At 44.2% G+C, this 14,688-nt stretch overlaps 1 protein-coding gene across 2 annotated transcripts; it reads right to left on the bottom strand.

Moving 5' to 3' along the window:
• Positions 1 to 29: 29 nt before the first annotated feature.
• pfas (phosphoribosylformylglycinamidine synthase) lies at positions 30 to 13,388 on the bottom strand. 2 transcript variants are annotated; one of them, XM_028586748.1, is made up of 28 exons: positions 13,148 to 13,388; positions 12,141 to 12,263; positions 11,837 to 11,972; positions 10,071 to 10,176; positions 9,774 to 9,972; positions 8,190 to 8,295; positions 7,905 to 8,045; positions 7,307 to 7,431; positions 7,093 to 7,221; positions 6,851 to 6,988; positions 6,161 to 6,289; positions 5,997 to 6,070; positions 5,751 to 5,907; positions 5,584 to 5,645; positions 4,856 to 5,017; positions 4,464 to 4,700; positions 4,145 to 4,375; positions 3,738 to 3,918; positions 3,348 to 3,431; positions 2,959 to 3,114; positions 2,591 to 2,710; positions 2,347 to 2,492; positions 2,060 to 2,267; positions 1,667 to 1,758; positions 1,463 to 1,577; positions 1,226 to 1,375; positions 898 to 1,038; positions 30 to 654 (listed from the first exon to the last, which is right to left on the bottom strand). In XM_028586748.1, the coding sequence occupies exons 2-28, from the start codon at positions 12,259 to 12,261 to the stop codon at positions 344 to 346; spliced, it is 3,957 nt and encodes a 1,318-aa protein (XP_028442549.1). In that variant the 5' UTR covers positions 12,262 to 12,263; positions 13,148 to 13,388; the 3' UTR covers positions 30 to 343. The 2 variants fall into 2 exon arrangements, with proteins under 2 accessions (XP_028442549.1, XP_028442550.1); XM_028586749.1 differs by lacking the exons at positions 10,071 to 10,176; positions 11,837 to 11,972; positions 12,141 to 12,263; positions 13,148 to 13,388 and adding an exon at positions 9,629 to 9,642 and having other exon boundaries at positions 9,774 to 9,791.
• Between the last annotated feature and the right edge of the window lie 1,300 nt (positions 13,389 to 14,688).

Genomic DNA, 14,688 nt, shown 5'->3' with positions numbered 1-14,688 from the left:
ATTATCATTTGATAAACTAGACATGCTTCTGATGTTTAATTATTTATTCATCAGCAAATCCCATCTCTATTAGAGAGAGCAACACTGATGTCAGCAGACCTGATAAATATACAGTGATTGCCAGAATTAAACCTATAGAACGTATACAGCGAGTCAACAAGAATCCACAATAGTCTCAAAGTTATAAAGTATTACAGCAGGCATAGGTAAGAATGCAAACAGACAAAGTACCACAGTGAGTAAAAAGGTGTAATGTAAACGTAATGTAACAGGCCTTACAGTTTCACTTGACTCACAACCCCAAAAAGACAATAATACTACTTTGGCAGAAATCGGAGTATTATCACTCTGTGTTGCTGCACCAGGCAGCTGCGTTCTTGAACATGCGTAGCCAGGGTGAAGGGGTGAGAGAAGGTCTGAAGTCCCTCGGGGCCCAGGGCGTCTGCCAGCCCAGGGTGCAGCGCTCCGGGTGGGGCATCATGGCCAGGTGTCTCCCGTCCCTAGAGCAGAGCCCTGCTATGCCCTGCGGGGAGCCGTTAGGGTTCAGAGGGTACTCTTCAGTGGGATGACCCTGGTCGTCAAGGTAACGGACGGGGGCGAGCCCACAAGAAACAATCTGGTCCTGGGCCAGGGAGCTACGGAATTGCATCAGACCTGTGAAGAAAACAAGGGGGGGGGGAAATCAATTATCAAGCACAGCTGTTGTTTATGGAACATGCTGACCTGTGACAGAATGGGTCATTGTTGCTCAAGTTAAAAAGTTTACACTGAGTGACTTTTTTTTGTGCTCAAAGAAGATTCAGTGCTGCATTCCTGTCCTGGACTCATGAGTGTGTCAGAGCTTGAACAACAGAGGACTACAAACAAAAGGACATGATTGACTTCACAGCACTGTACCTTCTCCATGTGCAACCCAGACTCCCAGAGCCGAGCCCTCCATGCCTCTGAGCCAGACCGACGGGGACTCCTGGATCCCCACGCTGACGAACCGAGACTCAAACCTGCCGGACTTATTATGGGTCAGCACTACTTCGGTCTCTGGAGGGGAAATTGGAGTTGATTCGAAAGCATTTTAAACTCCGTAACCTCTGCAGAAGGTCCCCTCTGGGATGATTGCGTTCCTTTCTTCACATACTGCTGTTGCATCGTCTCAGTTCACTACTACAGTATGGTTTTTCTTTGTATTACTATTATAGGCATGACTTTCTGTGCCTTTTCTTCTTACCTGCTCCATCCTCATCCTCTCCCACCCAGCCCAGCAGGGCGAGCAGCTGGCAGCCATTACACACTCCCAGACTCAGTGTGTCTCCCCGCTGCCTGAAGCGATCAAACTCAGCTTTGGCCTTGGGGTTAAATGCAACAGTAGCAGCCCAACCTATGATGGATAAATGATGTTATACAACATTTTTTTGTATATTAAAGTGGCCTATAAGCGGGTGTATGTATGGGTGTTTTCTTTTGCCTTTGGCTGATCCCAGGACATCTGCGTAGCTGAATCCACCTACGAACACGACTGCTTTAAAAGACTCCAGCGTTAGGGAGCCAGAGCACAGGTCCTGCATGTTGACATCCCACACCTACACAAAAATATACACATAGACTCACGCACACCAGCAAAACAGCTTAGGTCGACATGTATCCAGTAATTAAAGCTCTAAATCGTTACCTCAAAGCCAGCCATGTACAGAGACACAGACATCTCTCGGTCTCCGTTACTGCCCTCTTCCCTGACCACCGCTACACGAGGCTGACCTGCACCTGAAACAACAGCACACATCAGAGAGACTATAAAAACGTCAAGCAACTTAGTGGTTATAACTACTCAAAGATGACTGTGTTAATGAATTTTAATAACACTGCACTAAATACTTTTACTTGTTTTTTTATGTTGGTCAGACCAATTTAACTGGTACATATTTTGGCAAATTGTAAGCTTATGTCATTATTTCTAACATTTTACAGACCAAATGATTAATATAGTAATCAATGAATAATTGAAGGATTACTTGATCCAATAGTTTCAGTTGTTTACACTAATACCAATCCTGTTTGGCCTTACTGAGCTGGCGGATGCTGGGCATTTCGGAGGGGTCAAAGGTCAGTTTGAAGTAGGGCTGTGTCCTCTTGGCTAGCCCTTCCTCTTCCTGTTTGACACAGATCTCATTGGACTGGAGGCGCTCCAGCTGGAAACTGGTGTCCTCCCATAATGCTCTGAGGTTAGGCAGTGGCTCTCTCAGTACCTCCTGTCCATCCACACAAACACTGACCTGAAAGACAAGTGAGGGAAATAAAACACCACAGACGAGATGAAAACCGCGGAGACACATACTGAGGTTGACGTCTCACCACAGCCTCTGGTCCAAAGCCGCAGGTTCTGCCGACGCGGTGGCACTGCACGCCTGCGTCACTGTATCTCTGACACACCGTTTCAACATCGAGCTGTGAAACCTCCAGAACCAGACCCAGCTCCTCGCTGAACAACAGCTCCGTGACTGTGCAGACAAGAGATGAAGCCACAACACTGCATGAGTTCATAATAACAACTACACAGTTTGTGTCCTGCATGTGTGAGGCGCATCAGCTCACTAACCTCCAGCTCCTTGTGATGGCAGCTCAACATCAATCCCACGGTTTCCTGCAAACGCCATCTCCAGCAAGCAGGAAATGAGGCCTCCATCGCTGATGTCATGTCCTGCACTCAGCAGACGATCTTAAAGAACAGAAAAAAAAAAAAAACTCTTAATGTCGGTCTCTTCTTATCAAATATCCACAGTTTTTTTTTTTTTACTGAAAATGCACAGTAAAACCACTAAGTGGCTGTGTGACATAGTACAAAGCTGTGGTCTTACAATTAGAGAAAATAAAGCTAATGAAAGTTTGCTCACAGACTGAATTACATTACAGAAAAACAATGCTAAACTCAGGCAGGGAGCTCTCTGCCTGCGAGTGCAAGCTGACCGTGTATGAGTGCCTGTGTGGTGTTGAAGCAGGCAGTCAATAGTTCTGGCTGCTCCAGGTCAGGAGAGCTGTCTCCCAGCTGGCTGTAGCACTGAGCCAGGGCAGAGCCTCCCAGGCGATGACGGCCTGGACTGAGAGGAACCCACAACAACACACCTGCAAGTCAGAGGAAAAGAGGGTCAGTTAGCATTTTTGGAACGTGTGTATTTTAATATATAATTTGTAGAGAGAGAAAGATTTGGGCAGTCTGGGTGGGATCAGGATATATCAAATTCAGAAGTCCCATTTTCTGCCAACTAAGAACAAAACTATAAATAAAAAAGGCAATCGGATATATGCTCTTCACCGATTATGAGCAACCGGATTTTGAGTCCGCGTGTGTGAAATACCTTTGCCGTCTGGATCCTCGAGGTCAGGCGTCACGGTAGCCGTGATGTCAGGACAAACGGCATATGCCGAAATAACCAGAGCACCTGAAACAGAAGCAGCGGGAAAGCCAAGCTTAACAGAGACACATACGCAGACACAGTTCTACAGACAGACACCCCACACACACACCCACACACACACACACACACACACACACACACACACACACACACACACACACACACACACACACACACACACACACACACACACACACACACACACACACACACACACACACACACACACACACACACACACACACACACACACACACACACACACACACACACACACACACACACACACACACACACACACACACACACACACACACACACTGAGAGTACCTGGAGCTTTGACCGTCTCTTTCCCCACTCTAGCGGCCATACTCAGAGAGTCCTTGCCCCCGTCAATGGCCACTCCCAGCTGACCCATGACCTCACACATGGCTTTGCAGGCCTCCCACAGACAGGCTCCCTCACCAGGAAGCTTGGCAGCCCACATCCAGTTACCACTACACTTCACGTCCTGAAACACGCCACAGAGATTCACCAAAATCCTGGACATTTATTTAAAAGGAAATCATCTGTACCAATTCTAATCTGTAGAAGATCTAGTCAACCGAGTTGTTATTTCATTTAGTAGGGACAAATATGTCTATGTTGTATGTATGCTCTAGCCACTGAGAAGGACCATCACATACAGTATTTAGGTATATTTGTGATTTTCCTCACACTCTCCATCATCCGCTCACCTTCAAAGCTGTGACTCTGGCAAACACCAGATTGGTCAGAGCCTCTCCAACAGCCATGCGAGCCCCGGCTGCAGGACAGACCAGGCCTTTGATTGGCTGCTCTCCGATGGCAGTAGCTGCTCCCTCCAGGCCGAACGGTGACAGAGCGACAACAGCCACGTCGGCCAATGGGGTGTGAAGAGGGCCGACGCATTGTTGCTGGGCAACCAACCCAGTCACAGACCGGTCCACCTGAGAGAGGGATGGAGTGAAGTGTCTGCACAAAAGTACTTGGACTTACTAAGCCAGAGACGGTGGAGGACGGGGAAGAAAAACCCACCTTGTTGGTCAGGTAGCGCTTGGACGCCACAGCGGGCAAACGTAAAACTCTGTCCAGTGCGTCTTTGACTTTCAGCCCGGCAGGAAGAGCCAGAGGCTGATGGGTCGGGGCCAGACGCTCCATCTCAAACTCCTTCTGCGGCATCTTCCCCAGAACCCACTCCAGCTGCAGGTCAACAGGACAGCGCCCCCTGTCTGCTTGATCCCCACTGTCTCTATCATCATCCATCAGCACAATCTGTGGGAGATAACCAAATCCATTTTTTTTTTTTTTTTTTTCCCACACTTGAGGTTGTTTAGCAGTATGACTCGACCAACAACCACTGATCACTGAAGCGGGTTGATCAGTACAACGGATGTGCATTTATCAACTTGACTGAGGCTGAAACGTGCCTTGCCGTCTCCAGTGATGTTTCCCACAAAGTCAACAGGACACTTCTCCCTCTGACACACCCTCTCCAGGAAGCCCCTGTCCGATGGACGGAGCAGCAGAGCATTGCTCTCCTGATACTCTGCCCCCCACAGCTCCACCACACTCAGTGTGGGGTCTCCTTTCTAGAAAACAAAGATGGAGAGAAGAGGAAAACAATAAGAAATGGCAGAATGTGTGTGTGTGTGTGTGTGTGTGTGTGTGTGTGTGTCTCGTTTTATAGCTGTGCGTAGAATCGACGGCGCAGGGTCCGGCGTAGACGCAGACCCCTCCGCACCGGACCCTACGCCGTAATGTAACTACACGTTGCAGCGACGCACGTCGCTCTGCCGTGGCTTGGTAGCGTTGCATTTCCCCTGACTCATTTCCTGCTTCTCCTTTTCCATAAACAACATGAAATCATGGAGAGGGTTAACTTTTCCTGCTACAGATTTCCCACCATTGTCAGAAAACACAGGGGAGACACTTTGTTTCTCTTACTACGACTCTAGAGTCGGTACTCGCTCCAAAGCTAATCGCAGTCGCTCTCTTACTGATCCCTCACTCTATGCCGCACGCACACACGCACACACACACACACACACACACTTAACGTAGGCTACGGCGAAAGCTCTGCGTGGAGCCTCCGCAGAACTGTAAAACAGGCTTTAGTGTTTCTTTGTGTTTGTAGCTGTGTTTGTGTGCCGATTACCTTGAATCTACTGCAGTAGATTACAGCCCCCGCTGGCTCACTCAGCTCCTTAAGCACGTTACCTGAAGATGATGATGTGAGTTGATGTGTTAACTTTTGTTGGATCATCTAAGCTCTACATAAAAAAAAATAAAATAAAAAAAATAAAAAGTTCCTGTGTTTCATACCGTTTCCTCCCGCCCCCTGGTCGTGTATACTGCAGATTGGGTTCCCGCCGCTTCTTTCCAGACACGCCCTGAGAGCGCGATTCATCTTCTGCTCCATCTCCGCGTCTCCCCTCTGCACTGCACCCAGATCCCTGTCGCTGGAGTTGTCACCCTGGACCTGCAAGCCAAAACGTATTTAAATACCTACCCCTGAAACGTCTGCACCAGGCGAGCTCGCTGCTGAGTGAATTACTGCGGCGACCGTACTTGTACAGAGGAGGCTGCTCCTCCTCCCACGCCGATTCTGTACACCGGCCCTCCGATCTTCACCACTTCCATTCCTGACCGACAGGAGTCATTGATTGATATGTATAAATATGGCCTTTGCATTGATTAAAAGACATACCACACGCACTGAGTTAAAACATTACCAGTCTCTGCCTCTTCTTTCTTTACATGTGTGTCTTCAATAGAACCGAGACCACCGCTGAACATGATTGGCTTAATCCACTCTCGCCGCTCTCCGTCAGCCAGCCGCATGCCGAAAGAACGAGCAAAACCTAGAGGGAATTTTTACAAAAATGCTGTAAAAATTCAATATCAATCAAAAATATTGTATAGAGAATAGTTTTACTTATTTTTTTCCAGTGATACCGAAATCATACGAAATGTGACCCTAAAACCGAGGTACATACCGAACCGTGACTTTTGTGTCATTAATCGAGTAGAAACACCACTCGCAACATTTTCTGATTTTACTTTCAAAGATGCTGAAATGTAATATTCTTGATTTATATATCCTATAAATTATGTGGGTTTTTTTTAGCAGCTCATCAGACTAAAGAACAGACCTTAACATGACACACGGGTCGAACCTTTGTACAACACACGATAGATGTACAATTAAAAAAATAAATGAAGCGACTAATAAATAATAGTAACCGGTAACTGAATATGTTTTTCAAGCTAATTTAAGGCATTTTCCGTGAGCGTGGAGAGTTAATGGAATTTTTGTACCAGTTTATGTTTACATTTTTATAGCCTAAACAATTAATTGAGATACATAAATAAACAATTAACTGTTAAAGTAAACCCAGGCATGCTACAGTAGGGTTCGCTACCTGACAGGACAGGTTCTCCAAACTTGTTGCCGTAGTCTGAGGCTCCATCACTGGCTTCAACTGCCACCTGCAGCGGAGGGGCAAAGCTGGAAGGATACTCCCAGCCCTCTCCTTCAGACTCCCAGGGGAGAACGTAACCTGCAGCCATGGACAGGGACAACGGATATTATTGATTTAAGAAAGAGTTCACATTTCCAGCCATGAAAGTGAAGCATGCTGCTGCTGCTGTTGCTGCTGCAGACCTGGGATGTGCAGGTTGCCGAAGCAGTAGCCCGCGGTGCCGGCGATGACGTGGCCTCCCTGCCCAGCACTCTGGACATCTCGGATACGACCTCCTGTGCCTGTGGTGGCACCGCTGAATGGTGCTACACCTACAGGGTCAATTGGGTTTGATAATGATTATTTGGAAAAATAACACAAGAAAAAAAATAAACAGCATGTTTTGGGTGTCCTGACCTGTTGGGAAGTTGTGGGTCTCTGCGGTAAAGATGACGTGTCTTAGTGAGCGCCGCGTCTCATACGGGCTGGCCTGGGATGGATCCTTTGGGTAAACACACTCCAGTTCCATCCCTTTGATACCACTGGACACACACACACACACACACACACACCACATTGAGTCAGTGTGAACAGAAACACACACACCTACACGTCTGGTCTCTGCGAAGAGGGGGAGTGCGTGTGTGTGCGCAAGCAGCTATATACAGCATGCTAACCTTGACAATCCTGTTTGTAGCAACGGTCCGCATATGTCTTTGGGGTCACATTAACCTATAGCTATCCCTACTAGCGTGGCTCTTACTTGCTTGCTAATAACGTACAACACACACTCACATATACGTCTGTTATTAATGTGTTTGAGCGTCCTTTGGCGCGCACACACGCGCGCACACACACACACACACACACACACACGCACACACCACACACACACACACACACACACACACACACACACACACACACACACACACACACACACACACACACACACACACACACACACACACACACACACACACACACACACACACACACACACACACACACACACCTGCTGTTGTCGCAGAACTTGATGACGTTGTTCTGGTTGCTGTGCTGCTGGGTGTCCATTATAAGACTGAAAAGAGTCTCCTTCTGCTCTTGCCCATCGATCTTCATCCGCCCTCGGAAGAACCAGTGACGACTGTGCTCGCTGGGACACCGGGGTAGAAAGAAAAAAAAACATTGGAGAAAAAAAGAAAATAGCATCAACACCGGAAAACAAAAACTTCAGAACCGAGCAACATGCACAGCACAAAGCAGTCCTGCTAATCTGCTCGCTGCAGACAAACCGCACCTGTTGGACTGGGCCAGGTCAAAACACTCCACACTGGTGGGGTTCCTCTGAATCCTCTGGAACATCGATGTGTAGTAGTCCAGATCCCAGGAATCAAAGGCCAGACCTGCATTAAGACACATTAGGAGATTTTGCCACCAAAAAGCAACCACCACCAAAGATGGAAAGACATTTCATGTGCATGTTTTCCTTCTTCTGCAATTTGTTATTATAAACAGCACTGCAGACACAGGATGCAAAATAAATCAATCAGCAAAAACACACGCACACACTAAGCTCTGTATTCAAATATAATCCAGTATCCTCTGCATGTACAGTTACATTTTATAATTTCAACTTCAGAGAAACTGGTATTATAAAAGGATTATTACGTTAGGGATACACTGCTTTAAGATGATGTCATGTCACCTATAACAATGTGTGTCCCTTCTATTACAGCAGCACATTTAACTTAGCTGGAGAAGCAAAATAGTGAAAGTGAAATCAAACCTTAGGGGGAATTAAGTGGCTATAGTGTCAAGAAGGTAGATGGGCCCTTTTTAATCATCTCCTCAATTCACCGGTTTGAGCATGGCAGAGCCTACAAAGTACTTAGTGAAATTATTCTCACCTATTTGGGCAGCTTGTGAATATTAATGGAGCTGGGCAGAATTGAATCAGCAGTGTGTGAACATAAACACGCACACCACGTTCTGTTGTGGTTGGCAGAGTCGGTTTGAAACCTGTTCCCATAAAGAGAGGAATAACCAGTTGCTGTCAATACGTGAAAATGACATGTATTGTAGTTTCGCTGCATCACAGTTAGAGCTGAGGTGATTAGTTGTTGATATGGCGATCAAGAGAAATCACACATTTGTGGCCGGGATGCCTCAGTGGGTAGAGCAGGCGCACATATACTGAGAGGTTTATGCCTCGACACAGAGGACCAGGGTTCGAATCAGACCTGTGACAATTTCCTGCATGTCTTCCCCCCTCTCTCTCTCCCCCCTTTCTCACCTAGCTGTCCTGTCAAACATTAAAGGCGGAAAAGCCCATAAAATTATTTAAAAAAAAAAAAAACAAGGAAAAAAAAGAAAGAAAGAAGTGAAATCACAAATTTGGCACAAATGAGAGAGAGAGAGAGAGAGAAAAAAAAAGTATTGTTCAAATTGTAAGGATTTGCTCCTTTTCAGCATCTTATGGCATTAAACTTAACATATTTGTGACAATTTAAAGACATCCCTCTGGGATAGTCATATCTGACGTTCCATTAAATAGAGGCAGCCTCTCACATTTCATTTGCGTTCTCATCACAGACAATCACAGACACACTAAACGCACACATGCACGTGTAAGATAAGCTGCGACATCACTGCTGTCCTGTGACTTCAACCAGTTAAGTGATAATGTCATGCATCATGTGACATTATTACCTCCACCAGCAGACTAAGTGTACTCACAGAAAGCTGCAAGACTGAAAAGAGGAAGAAAGAAAGAGAAAAGAGAGCAAGATTAACAGTAACAAAAGTATAAAGACGGAGATAGGCAGAAGCTGAATAGCGCTAAGAAGAAAACCCAATATAGAAATTGTTAAGAGAGTCTCACCCAGATCATCGTTTGCCGTCTCCAAGGCTGCACGGCCCTTCCCCAGGATGTCCACCTCAAACACAGGCTGCGGTTTGGTTTCCACGGTGAAGGAGGTGATGGGATGTTGATAGATGCATTCTGTCATACTGTCATACAGACACTCAATCAGCTTCTTTGTGTCTCCATTGAGTTTGTTAACATTCTCTCCATTCTTTGGCTGGAGAGGAAGAGACACAGATCTCATCTTGAGGCAGGGACATGGAGTGAAAACCAATCATAAAGTGCTCTAGAGAAAGATTTTCTGCGTGTGCAAACCTTGATTAGAAATCTGCGAGACAGCTCGACCCGTGTGACGTTAGTGAGGCCGGCACTCTGGCAGATAGACACAGTGTTAGTGGACCAGGCGGTGGAGAAGTTCAACCTGAAGAGCAAAAACAGCAACAACATAACCCACTGGTTCCTCCAGTGTCAATGATTAAGTAATCTCTTGATTTTCTTGAAATCATTAATAACCTAAAATGATATATTATAAATTGTATCAATAAACAACCCTTCATAAATGTACGAGTTAGGGCTGCACAATATATCTTTTTTTTTTTTTTTTAAATCAACTGGGGCAATACACAATGCGAAAGGTTGCGACATCACGAAAAGTTAGTTGAAAGTTGAAAATGTCAGTTAAAAAAATGCACCTTCATTTTTAATGGTGCCTTTTATACTCAATTTAATGTTTACATTTTTTCAATAAAAGAATGATAGAAATTATTTTCTTTCATTGGTTATAAATTCAACAAGCAATTTGTTGTAATTTAGCACAATACTGAAAAGCAGCAGAAATGCTTAACTGAGTACACTTTAATATCCGTTTATTTATCGGTAATATTGCCATCGCAACGTTACCGCATATCGCATATTTTCCTCATATCGTGCAGCCCTAGTACGCGTCCTGTACAACACAGATTAGGGCTTTGACTCCGAACTTCGTTATTCGAATATCATTCGAATATTAAAAAAAATAATGATATTCGAACGAATATTAGCCAGCCCTTAATATTCAAACCTGTTATGGGCATTATTTTTTGTAAATGAGTTTGCTTGTAAACGTTGTTTTCAGTTCAGATTCCGAGGCTTTTTCCTGCATTTCAAAATGTAACTACACGTCGCAGCGACGCACGTCTCTCGGCCGTGCCTTGGTAGCGTTGCATTCCCCCCTAATTCTCAAAGAAGGCTGGCTTGCCTTGCATTTTACAGAAAGTCGCTGTCTTTTCTAAAGAAAGTCGGCAGTTTTGTCGCCAGTCGCTTTTGTGAAAAAAACTCGCTAAGTTGGCAACACCGCCCACACACACTGGCTTGACACACTCACACCAGCACACGAGTATAAACATCAGACCACTTTACGTAGGCTACGGTGAAAGCTCCGAACTTCCTGTCAAAAGCATACTGTTTGTGTTTAATCCAGGGTCTGACTTTTTTTTTTTTTTTTTTAAACTGAAGGCATTTAATGGTCAAAATATTATTAATAAATATTCGAATATTAATATTAATAAACAAACAAACTTCAAATATGATTTTTGGGCAAAAGTCAAAGCCCTAACACAGATGGCCCTTTTTTATTTTGGACTCTTTTAGCGCCACCCTAATGTCAAAGTTTATATATTAGGCAACAGATAACATAGCTAGTTTAACCCATGACTTTTTGACTTGTTGATCTGTGCAGACCTCCTCTATAAATGTACTGCACCATTGACACATTGCCCTGCTTGTTTAAGCCAACCCATCGCAAATTCCCAAACCATATTGATGTTGACCAAAGTTCCTTTTTTTGTTAGGTCACGTGCTGACCACCTCGATAACAATTCAGCAAAGTCCATCGGCTAATGAAGTCTGTGACATGCTTTCACTGGGATTTTTTCAGGAATGTACTTTCACACCTATTGAAACCTGTGTTCACTGTTCACAAGCCTTTTTTGTGTACCACTTAGTTCATCAGTTTTAAAAAAAGTTACTCAATTTAATGAAGAACATAAAGCCCAAATAGGACAAAACCAGAGCTAACTTATCAGACTGCGTGAGTGCGGTACCTGGGTCCAATCTCCACCAGTTTCTCCCCGCTGCCCTCTGTTAGGTTGGTTTCCTCAGACAGCGGCTCTGCCTGCAGGGGAGGACGAAACAACCAGAGGAGAACCTCCGTCTGCTCGGCACTGAGACTCTTGCAGCCTGCAGCAGGAGGAAACAATGAGGACATGGCAAAATCCATATATAGGAAAAGCAGAAGGCATGTGGAAACTTTCTCCAGGCGACATAAGGTAAATTTATATGCATCTCTTACAACCTCTGCATCTTCAATTATTAGTATATTCACCCCACCACCTTACGAGCACTCACCTGTCAGCTCCACATTGTAGCACAGCTCAGTGGTGATGGACAGCTGGGGGTAGAGCTTGGCTGCCCTCTGTAAGGCTCGCCCATTCACAACTTCATTACTGTAGAACCTCACTACAGCCATGACTGATGGAGAGACAGAGAAAGAAATCCAATAATGAAAATCAATTGCAGAATATCAAAGATGATGAACTGTAGGCGATGACATTGATTTACCCCATCTTACTAAAGTGCATATTCTGAAGTAAAGGATCACTTTAACCAGAGGTCAAAGGTCAATACAGATCATTAATAAAATGTAAAGCATCTCCCAACATTTACCTTCAGATCAGTTCAGGTCAAGGCAAACCAATAATCTGATAGCAGCAGGCCGCTCATGACTCTGTGCATAGCCTGCAGGTTTCTCAGACAAAGACATCTCTCCAAGATCTCAGTCTGTTCAGACTGAGGACATGTGTTGAGGCTATGTTGTTTCATGGTAAACCACCCTAATCTTAGTTTATATACTTTTGACTTCAAAAATACTTTATAGCATACAGAAACCCAAAGTCTCATTACTATATATATATTCAGAAAAACTGTTCATATTTTGATCAAATATCATTAGTGTTTTCATTTATCACTTTCACAATAGCCGGTCAGGAAAAACAAAACAAACATGCCTTATTCATTACCAAGATGAATGTGTATCTGAGACAAACTTATCCAAACTAAACACACTCAGCCTCCTAACTATTAACGTTAGCTCACTGATTATGTGCATGTTGCAGGTCACACACTGCATGATCAGGAGCTTTCGGTTAGTCCTTAGTTAACCTCATAGAGAAGACACTCGCGCGCGCATGCATGCACGCAAGCACGCACACGCCCTTTTCGCCCGTGGTTTCCTATTTGTTAACAAAAAGTTTGGGCTGCTTGTTTTGTTTTTTCTAGCTGCCTGTCAGGAAGCTAAGTGGCTAAAAGGTCCCATAGTTAGCACAAAGCTAGTTAGTAACGTTAGCATAACTTACGTGTAGCAGCTTCAGCGGTTGAGTGTTTGTTTAGGGTAAAAAGAGATGAGATGCTGCTCAACTCCTGGCCTGAGTGATAGTATCTCTATGGCTATGCTCCTGCCTCCTGGCGTCCTGGAGAAACTTCTGCTGCCTTTGAATGGACTGAAGGTTGGTTGGTTGGTGAGGTCTGGGTCTGCAGCACACTGACAGGAAAGGAATAGACCTAAACCCACGTGTGCGCTGCTCAACTGTGTGCGCATGCGCAGCTTCTACTCTACTTTTTAGCGATTGTGTGGAAATGGTTAATTGGGCAAATTATTATCACTCTTTTCAATAAGTTTAAAAAGACTTTGAATTCTTAAATTAAAATCGTCTGACTGGGACGCAACATCTCTTTCATGTGACTGTTTTTTTCTTTCTCCAATTAGGTTGGTTTCAGTGTTTTAAGAGTCAAGATACAGTATTTAAATCTGGCCAACTAAATAAAAAAGGATTCGGTAATTGTCCACCAGAAGTGTATTCCTGTGAGCCTGGAGAGGGCTTTGAAACAGCATTTAGATCTTAATGATGGGAAATGATATGGTACTGTTTTATTTAACATACAACTTAGTAATAATTTAATTAATTTAATTTTATAAAACTTACAGAAAATATAACTTACACAAAATATAATATAATAATAAAATAATATAATAGAACAGCTAACTTGATATTTTATGTTTCTAGGCACATTTGGAGAGTGGGACCACTTGGACTAATGACTTTATAGGCTATGTAAAGTTCTGGTTACAGCCCAGATGATACTGAGCAAAATTCATATTTATTAAACTAGCAGACTCCAGATTTTTTAAATTGTCTTCAATAAACTGGCTGGATGTGGCTAAATCTAAAAAAAAGTCAATAGTTTTTTTTTTTTTTTTTACATGTTTCTATTTGAGTTCATTGTTTCATAGATTTTGGGAAAATATCCGCAGGGTGTGCAGACAGCATTTCTTGATTGAAGTGTTGAAAGACCAGAACAATACTACTCCCACACACTTAAGAGTCAGTAGCTGCAGTCTTAAGATATATTTAATAAATTAAAGCCAAGGTACAAAAAAAAACAATGTACATTTCATATCCCCTCCCCTCCTACCACTCTTTCTTTAAACTGTGACAGTTTTATTTTCCCACTTTAGAATGAGACCACAACACAGACCGAGGATCGTCCAATCATTCTCTGTTCATGTTAGACTATGAGGAATGACAGCTCACTCCAGAGCCGATTCCTGCCTCTGGTCTCAGTCTAAATCTGGTCTTTCTGCAGTGTCTCACACTGAATATGTTTGTCCCCTGAACCCCGAAACCCCCCACAAAACACATATACATGCTACATGTCTGCAGGCACCTCGGATTAGACAGAAGGATTAGACTGAGATAAAATTTATCAGAGACCACAAAGTACACTTTGATGCTGATCCTGCTGATTCACTAGACAGTGTATTTTACAGCCGTCACATCACTTCACCGTTAATGTCACTGGCGTAATGGATGAGCACAGAATGTCAGTGTTAACTCTT

Source organism: Perca flavescens, chromosome 9, assembly GCF_004354835.1.
Source record: "Perca flavescens isolate YP-PL-M2 chromosome 9, PFLA_1.0, whole genome shotgun sequence".
In the NCBI taxonomy this organism is placed as follows: Eukaryota; Metazoa; Chordata; class Actinopteri; order Perciformes; family Percidae; genus Perca; species Perca flavescens.
Note: the sequence above shows the minus strand (reverse complement) of the source record. Positions and strands in the feature narration are given on the sequence as shown.